The sequence below is a fragment of the Otolemur garnettii genome, unplaced genomic scaffold, assembly GCF_000181295.1.
Source record: "Otolemur garnettii isolate 467f Iridium unplaced genomic scaffold, OtoGar3 scaffold00048, whole genome shotgun sequence".
In the NCBI taxonomy this organism is placed as follows: Eukaryota; Metazoa; Chordata; class Mammalia; order Primates; family Galagidae; genus Otolemur; species Otolemur garnettii.
In genome coordinates this window covers 4,343,727-4,353,380 of record NW_003852443.1, presented here as the reverse complement: position 1 = coordinate 4,353,380, position 9,654 = coordinate 4,343,727, and the positions used below count along the sequence as shown (strand labels likewise).

At 34.5% G+C, this 9,654-nt stretch overlaps 1 protein-coding gene across 2 annotated transcripts in view; it reads right to left on the bottom strand.

Annotated features, from left to right (window-relative positions):
• PDE1A (phosphodiesterase 1A) overlaps positions 1–9,654 on the bottom strand; it is a 346,207-nt gene that overhangs the window by 25,666 nt on the left and 310,887 nt on the right. For both annotated transcript variants that reach the window (XM_003791460.1, XM_003791459.2), the window contains 3 exons: positions 5,615–5,696; positions 3,242–3,362; positions 2,651–2,835 (listed from right to left, as the gene is read on the bottom strand). In XM_003791460.1, coding sequence (XP_003791508.2) covers positions 2,651–2,835; positions 3,242–3,362; positions 5,615–5,696 — 388 coding nt within the window. The remainder of the gene's footprint in view (positions 1–2,650; positions 2,836–3,241; positions 3,363–5,614; positions 5,697–9,654) is intronic.

The window sequence follows — 9,654 nt, the reverse complement described above, 5'->3', positions numbered from 1 at the left end:
GTATATATGTAAGAAACTAAAGGAAGATAAATACTATCTTAGCAAGGTTTGCATAGGCCCATCTTGGTGCTGACTTTCTGTCTTCTTTTCACACATCCCAGCTAACCATGGAATTATACAAACATGAAATAGATCTTTGAAAGCTTAGTAAAAAGTGAAAGGCAAGAAATATTTGAGAACTGATTACAAGTTCTAGAAGTTTTAATGCATTTCCCCACCACCCAAATCTCAATTGACAGAGCTTAAGGCTGTGTGCTTGTGGTATTTGAACACAATATCAATATAGGCTAATAACTACATAAACTATATACATATAGAGGAAATTTCAAAGGGAAGGTGACTAAAAAACCAAAGAAACCAAAGACTAGAAGTTAGAAGAGAGATAGCTTCTACAGTTAAATTTAGGCAAGGAAGTGTACAGCATGGTCCACACAGAGGAAAATAAGTAGAAAATTGCTATGAGTAGACCATAATGTTGGACTGGGCAGATAGAGACTTTAAGACAAATTTTATAAACATGTTTAAAATTTAAAGAAAACAATTTTAAAGAATTAAAGGGAAAGATGCTAACAATGAGTGAAAGTAAATATAAAATATAACAGAGAAATAATTTAAAAGAAACACATGGAAATTACCAAAGTAAAAAGAAAAATAACTGAGATGAAGAACTGTCTCAGTAGATTGACAACAGATTTGAGGTGATAAAGAATCAGCAAACTTGAAGATAAACAGCCAATCCCAAAACAAAAGACAAACAAGCAAATCAACAAACCAAAAGAGCAAACAAACAAAAGAAACAGCGAAACAGTTATGGAGATTGAACAGAGATCTAAAGCTTGTGGGACAATTTTCAGAATACTAAATTATGAATAATATCAATAGGCGCTTCAGAAGAGAATAGAGAGGAGGAGAAAAAATACTGGACTAAATGACAGGAAGATTTCCAAATTTGATACAAAACATTAACTTATGAATTTATGAAACTCAGTGAAAAACAAATGGGATAAATATAAAGAAAACCAGACCTAGATAAATCATTATCAAACTGTTGAAAGTCAAAAATAAAGAGATAATCTGGTAAGCAGCAAGAAAACAAGACTCAGTACATTCAAAGAAGTGATAATACATTTTTGGGTGATTCTTTATCAGGAACTATAGGAAGCCAGAAGGCAAAAGAATGACAGCTTCAAAGTTCTAAAAGGAAAAAAAAAATCATCAAGAATTCAAAATTTAACAAAATCATCCAAAATTGAAGGTAAAATAAAGATACTCCCAGATCAAAGAAATCTAAGTTAATTGTTTGCTATCAGACCTGCGTTACTAAATGCCAAAGGCAGTATTCCAGTATGAGGGGAAATGACACCACATAGCAACTCAAATCTTCAGGACAGTATTAAGAACACCAAAGCAATGAATATGGGGGAACATACAAAAGACAGGGTATGTGAACTTGTGTGTCTGTCACCTTTCCAGTTTCTGCAGTAATTAATGCATTGTTTCTGGCTCTCTGCTCCATGGTCCATTTGACTATATCTGCATCAGAGCCACACTGACTTAATTACCATAGTATAATATTAAATTTTGATTTCTGATATGGAAAGTATCCCTACCTTATTCTTTGGAAATGTCTTGGCTAGTCTTAGCACTTTGCCATACCATGTGAAATTTAAACATCAATTTGTCAAACTCCATGAGAAAACATTGGAATTTTTGTAGGAAACACGTAATATTTATTACCTACTCAATACTGAGTCCTTCTGAACATAAATGTGGTTTAACACTCCATTTATTTTAATCTCATATAATATCTTTCAATAAAAAGTTTATTTCTGGGTATATCAAGGTTGTAAACAGAGAAGAAGAATTCTTGGTTGAAAGAAAAATAATTGCAAAGGTTCTAGGGTATTTTAGGAATCTTCTAAGAGTCCATCCAGCTTAGGACATGAGGGAGACTGGGCTATGGGTGGAAGTGTGAGAAGAGGCAAGAGGCCAGATCTGGAATTTGAAAGCTAATTTCCTACATGAAAAATTATGACTATTCTGATACTGACTCACATAACTCCTAAACCAAATGGTCTAATTAATTTGAATAAGTAAATTATAAGGAATAACCATAGCTAGTTTTCTATCTAATTTTTTTTTTTTTGGTGACTGATTACAAATTATTTCTCCAATTCTTGAGTGATGCTCTTAGTTAAAGAAGTAAAATCAAACTCAAATTCCCAAGTGAAACGAATCCAAAGACCTAAAAAGAAGTAAAATCTTACTTAGTAAAATTGGGGAGAAAAAGCCCAAATCTCAGACATTATTACATTCTTAATGCACCATTAAAAGCTACTTCCAAAGTAAAATGCAAGCTGGGGAGCACTCCCAGGAAAGCACGAGAGTTTACCATAACACGGTTTTGTCACCATCCTATTGTCTCATCCTTCGATATCAATTGGCTCACTGTTCTACATGGCAGCAGCTCATGTGGCATAAACAGAGAAGAATCCAACTTTCTCATAAATAGCCAAAGGGTAGCCAAACTCCAAACACCACCAAGGACTTACATATTTTGTAGAAAATGAAATCTAGAGAAAAATTCAACATATTAGAGCAGGAGTTAGGACAGAGAGAGATGGCAATAAGGCTTCCTAAACAATTATACCTTGTGCAGCCAACTCTTTCCACCTCTCTTTGTTCTGTTGAATGATGTCCACCAGGTTGTTTTTGAAGCTCTTCAGGTCCACGGCTGTCAGGGTGTAGTCTGGGAAATAGGACGGATCACCCAGGTAGCTTTTTGTGCTTGCTCGTCTTATCGAATCAGCACTTTGCAACGCCACAATGGTAGCGCTAACAGTAACAACCAGAGAAACCAAAAAATACCAACATCAGGTTAGGGGATGAGGCAGGACAACCTGAATAACTTCACAAAAGTGACTGGAGAATCAGGATAGCAGATGTGCAGACCCAATCTTAAGCATATGGCAGTTGCTCACCTCCCTTCCCTCCCCTCCCACTGGGAAAGAGGGCGGGAGACTCTCCTCAGTACGAGGATATTTTTTTTGTAGTGGTCTTCAGTTCTCAATTTCAAAGGCAGATACAATATAACGCATAAGCCACTAGGTGGCAATACTTCCTAATAATTCTTGTAAGAAGGCACTGCCTAAATATTAACTATAATCGGGATAATCATTAAGTAAAAGATTGTTAAATATCACAAAGATGAGAAATGATGCAAAAAAAGAAAACACCAAACCTGCTTGACACGAAGGAAGAACTGTCAGATTTTGAAGCTTCCTCTATAAGAGGATTAACAATTTTCTCTGTTGAGTCTGTCAGAAGAGAAAATGTTGGCTCTACTATGAAATCAATGAAACCTACAAAAACAAACAAAATAAGGTAACTAAACAGAAAAAAGCCACATAAATTCAAGTGTTAGAATTTCCTAAATTCTAAAATCAGTAATAACGAAGAGCTTCTCTGAGACTCCTGGGATAGCAAGTATCAACTAAAATATTGGGTTTTACATACTCTTTGATATTATTTTAATCTAACAACAATCTTTAGAGATAGTTTAACTGCTCCAAAAATAATATCCAAAGCAGTGGGAGCAATATAGTTTAATTATATTGGCATTCCCATTTAATATTCAACCTTATATACTCAACCTCAGATATTATCACTAACAATATGAATGAGAGTGACTATATTTTCCTCTGGCAATAAGAAGGAATCATTAACCTTTCTGAAGGGTCTTCATGTGTGTTTTGGATTTTATTATTGACAAACAAGAAATAATATCTAAGCTCCAAAAAAACCTAAACAATTGAAGTTTTTTCTAAGTGGTTCTCAAGATGTCAGTTTTTTTTTTCCTTACTGTGTCAGTCAGAGCTTTCTGCCAGTGTGTTAATACTTCAAATTGCTGTTTATTATTCTTAGGATGTAAAGTGTTAGTTCACAGAGTGTAGGCGTGTTCTGTCAAATCAGAGAAAAGAACAGTAACATCTCTAGGAGACAGCATTAATCTCAACCACTTTGAGATGTCAGAATTGAATGAAGACTTTAACATTTATAGCACTCATCGAGATAGAAAATGACACAGGGAAAGAAGGGACAACAGTCCTCTGAGAGCATTAACCATCCAGTGTTTAGGCAGAGAAGGAAACGGCAACCTATTCTAAGCTCTGTGTGTGCGTCGACAGTCCAAGGTTCTGCAGAAGGTGTGGTGTTTCAAGTGCTTGTTGGGAGCCATGGAATATGCTCTGAATGTAAGAGAGAGGCTTGTTTAGGCGTGGTGTCCTGGGAAGTACATTTGAAGATTATCCTCCCTATGCTTTGACAAAGGTAATTCACCTTTGAGGTAACTAGATTGGTTATTTATGGTACATAATGAGACACAGTCTTAATTCAATAAAGCTTCAGTAGTTTTTAAACTGATGTTTTCAGGTCAAAACTATGTTAACTGGCCATCCAAGGTGTTAGTTTAAGTTCTCTTTAAATGACTAGGATATTTAGACTGTCCACTGAGGCAGTACTCCTTCTAACTTGGCAGCAATTTATATCACAGCCGCAAGCCTCAGAAACTTCCACCCCTCTCAGCTTGCCATGGCAGGTCCTTAGACTGCCATATTTACACTTGCTAGGCAGTGACAGCACCTGCATACGGTCACTAGAAAAATGGCTGTTGAACTTGGATGGGAAGAGGGAAATGTCAGAACAGCAGCTTTTTGACCACTGACTATCCTGCGGCTTTGTGGTAGTCAGTGGTACCTGAGGACAATTACAGAGGGAAGGTGATCCTTTTGTTTATTGATCATATAGCTCAGTAATGAAGATGCTGGCTTGGGGAATAACTGTTACAAATATTTGAATCATGCAACACAGCAAAAATAGGTTTTAATAATGGATTGCACTTGAAGTTCTCAACACTAATTCAGACGGTAAGAATAAATGTGGTTAGGAGTAATATCATTTTTTAAATTTCCTGTTGCTGACTTCTCTATTCGTATTATGAGAATTTTTTCCCCAAATGTCTGCGAGGTAATCTGTGAAGCAAAGTTTGGAAACTTTGTGGTAACAGAACAGGTACATTAATATTTTTGTTAAATTATCCTATATCTAAAGGATTAAGTTACAGAAAAGAATAATCAGCAACAAATACAGTCTCATGCACAAGAAAAAAGTCTCCTATTGACTCAGAGTGTTAGGTGGCATTTAATTAATAATCCAGTTCATGGAGTTTTCTGCTTATCATTTTTATGCCAAGTATATCAGCAGATCTTTAGTATCAAGAGTTCGTGATTGAACTGCTTTTTAAAATAAAAATTGTATGAGCATTTCTGAAATATCTCTCTCTATGCATTGACCAAGTTTTATTAAATCTCTCTCAACAAGTAATACAGAATATTTTCAAAAGATATAAAAGATTATAACCAGAATAATAATTGCATTTTCTAATGTTGCTTTTATGAAAATGTTCCAAAAATTCTTATCATTCAACATCACATACATCAGCCTAAAACTAAAATTTATGAGTGATGTTTTCATGGAAGTTACCCCTTTAAACAGTATGATGTGTACATTTGAATGGACACACCCACTGTTCATCACCCTCAATCTTTGGTATTACCTATTTGTGACTGGGCCACCATGGTTGACTTCCGATCACAAAGTGGAGAAAATGGAAGCCCTAATTCAGCTTCTTTATCTCCCTGAGGAAACAAAAGCACATTAGTAGAGACTTGAGTTAGAAAAGCTAAGACAATAAGCAGCATATAATTTTTCTTGGATTGTCACCTTTTACAGACATTTTTTTTTCAGAGGGAAGAAACATTTACATTTTCAGCACCTGGAGACTTTGCTTTAGAACTACAACCACTTTATGATAAGGAGAAACACCTTTGCTCTTTGGAATTTGCTAAAGTCACTATAAAACATGGAGTCATTTCAGGGTGTTAGGTGGCATTTCATTAATAATCCAGTTCATAGAGTTTTCTGCTTATTAATTTTATGCCAAGTACATCAGCAGATCTTTAGTATCAAGAGTTTGTCATTGAACTGCTTTTTAAAATTAAAATTATATGAGCATTTTTGAAATATCACTCTCTACTCGTTGACCAAGTTTTATTAAATCTCTCTTAACAAGTAATACAGACTGTTTCCAAAGTGCTTACAGTTAGCTTTCAGAATTTCATTTTAATGCATTTTTCTCAAAGAAAATTGAAATTTTTTTTATTATTTGATCTTATCTAAAGTAGATTGAGCCCATATGTTAAAGAATTCCATTTAAGTTTGGGTTCAATGTCATGAGAAGCAATTAGATTTTCATATTCTAAAATAATGGTGGTTGCTTTGGGAAAACCTTCATGATCACAAGGTTTATCAAACATTGGTTCTTTCGCATTCAAGAGGGTGTGTCTATGAAAGAAAGAGGAGAAAGCATATTCCTTTGTTCCTGTTCGCTTTAATTGGATGGCCATTTGGAAGAATGCTATGGGCTTTATTTTATCCTATTTTCTTGGCTATATACCTTCATGGGGTGCACCAACCTTGCATATGGCCTGAATTTAGGATGAAATGCCTGTTACAGTTTCATTCCACTCTTTTTCTTCTAACATCTTTTTATCCTGAGTGTTACATTGTGTCAATATGTGACTTCAAAGTTTTTTGAGAATGTTTTGTGGAGCAATCCCTAATCTATGCCTCTGATTATTAGGGTTATAGGCAGTAAATTTGAAAATTTTGGAGGAAAATCTAGATATAATGACCAAAGAAAGGTAAAGTAGCTGCAAATGAGAACATGTTTACTATGTGATGACTGAAAGAAAATAGGGAATAAGAATTTCTGTGACCTCTCCAATAACTCCTCTAACTCTTCTAGAGAATAATAACATCAGTTCCATTCGAAATTGATATTTATACTCAGCTTAAGGGACAGAGGGGAGGGAATTATGAATACCATTGGCCTTGGAGTCAGAAGATAACACAGTCAGCTCAATCACTGCTGTTTAAGGGGCTATCCTTATTACTTCAGACATATCACAGCCTCAGCCGAACTGAACTGTCCTCATCTGTTACCCAACTTTGCGATTGTAGTTTACTTATTTTAGGAATAAGATATAATGGACATGATAGTACCTACTGACTAGAATTATTGTGAGGTTCTCTAAGATAATTTATATGAAGCCCAAGGACAGTGCCTAACATCTAGTAAATAGTCATTATGTTTAGCTAATAATAATCATAATCCATAATAGCGATAATATGGAGCTATACAAACTAAAGGTATGCATTATACCTAATGGGCATTCCAGATGGTTTTAAACCACAAGAAAAAAAGAGTTAATACTTAGTTTAGCATGTAATGGAGAAGCATTGGCTTTTTCTTCCTTTTTTTTTCTAGTAAGGAATTGGCATGACGAGAATTCCACTATTAAAAGACGAGTTTGTCAGCATAGGAGGGATGGTATTCGGTGAGTTAAGGATGACTCCTGGGCTTCCAACTTGAATGAAAAGGGGCCTGTAACTTCCACTAATGGCAGTAAGATGATCTGGATGGAGGGTATATTTGAAGAGCAGTATAGATTTTATTTTTAACATGTTGAGAATAAGATATAATATTCGTAGTAGTTTATTATTGGAAAATAAAAATATTAAGTTTCTATTAAAATATAAATATTATTACTGTTAAAATAATAGAAGTAAAGTTACTATAGACTTCTTGGGAAATGAGATACTAGAGATACTTATTTGATATGTGCAGATGCAATTGCATTTTATTGATTTTATTTATTTATTAAAGGATTTTATTTATTAAATTCAGTTTAGCTGCATTTAACTGTTTTTAGGGGGAGGCATAGGGGTGTCCAAGGCACTAATATCTGATATTTTAAGAAAGAAAATTTAACAGTTGCATTTTTGTACTATATAATACAGTTCTTTGGTTGACCTCAAAGTGATAATTTAGACCTGAATAAGGCATTATCATGATTTACATCCCATGAAATAAATTGTATAGGAAGTTAGATGGCAACATTTTCATGCAGGATTTAGACATTTGACAAATACACGCAGGGCTGACCTTCCCATAGATGGAATAAAGGATTTTCTATTCTATTTGTTTCCTGTACCCTACAATTAATTTAGAATATTCTATTTCCCCTGCTAAAGCACATTGAATGCTAAAATGCATTAATTATTTAACTTTATAAATATTTCAAAATGTTATTTATTCTTATCATGGATAAAGGCCATGAGTGCAAAGTTAGTAGGGGGCACTGCAGATAAACCATGGAGGGAATGTTAATCGAAACCTATATAAAGGGAAAGGTAAGGTCTCTGAGAACAAATTGGACCAACTTTACCATTTTCCTTATCCTGACCCTGGATAGGAAATATTTACTTTCCATCAAGATAGAATCAGGGGTCAAAACAATAGGCATTATGTAAGACAACTAGTTTATGTTTTTCTTGTAGGTTGTACTTTCATTTGAAGGTGGTGCTTTCAGGAGGCCAAAATATACTTTTTAAAAATCAATTAACTTAATATACACATGTTCTTGTATTTAAGTTTACTTGTACAAATGGGGGAAAGAATTAAGCTCAGTTAATTAAACCGGTGCCGCTCACTGATGCCCCGGAGGCTCAGCCTGCCTGAGGAGGTAGAAAACGTGGCTCCATTGAAAGGGAAACACAGGACAGCCTGATGGACTCAGCCTGACAGCTTACACCTGTCTTAGCCATTCTCTTGGAGATTGTTGAGGTTTCTTCTTCTTTTTTTTTTTAATTTATTTTTTATTAGATCATAATTGTGTACATTAATTCTATCATAGGATACAGTGTGTTGCTTCCATATGCAGTTTGGAAAACTCTCATCCAACTGGCTAACATAGCCATCATGTCTTTCTCAGGCCATGCATGATAAAAGCCTAATTATTGTTCTTATGCTTTCCTTAATAGTGTAAAATGCTCTGACAGCTATCAACAGTGTCAAATCCAGTGACTTAATGACATTTTTTCATTTCTCTAAAGCCAAAATAGTTTCTATAATTTTAAAGAAATAAAGATGATAACAGATAGTAAGGTACAGAAATCTTGAGAAAAACTCTTGCATTGAAACTTAAGTTTTAAGCGCAAGAAGCAACATTAACAGCAAACATATAGGAAGCCCCTGACCATAGGCTTAGCGGCCACTGAAAGGTTGAGGATAGAATTTGAAAGACCGCTAGTTCTGGAGGAGAATTTGACGGAGGAAGAGGGAAGATGCAGTAGCATAGCTTTCCGTGGACAACTTACTTACGGAATTTATGCCATCTAATTACTTTACTTCTAAAAATGAACCCTTCTAAATCCTAACAAAGCCACCATATTTTATTTGAGTGAAATATATTGAATACAATTATATTTTTGTGTTATAAATACTTTATAGAACATTAGAACTTCCTAGGTAATGGATGTTTATAACACTTATATGCCCCTTAAAACTGTGGTTTTTACATTTAAAGTTACTAACTTGGCTCACAGCTACAGTTAATTACCTGTATGTAATTTTAGAAGTTTTATCTATGATTGTTTTCATGCCAGATCCTCTGCTGAGAATGGACTAACTAAATATATTTTTACCACTATGGGAAATAAAATTTACTTTGAAATAGTCTACTTTTATACTCT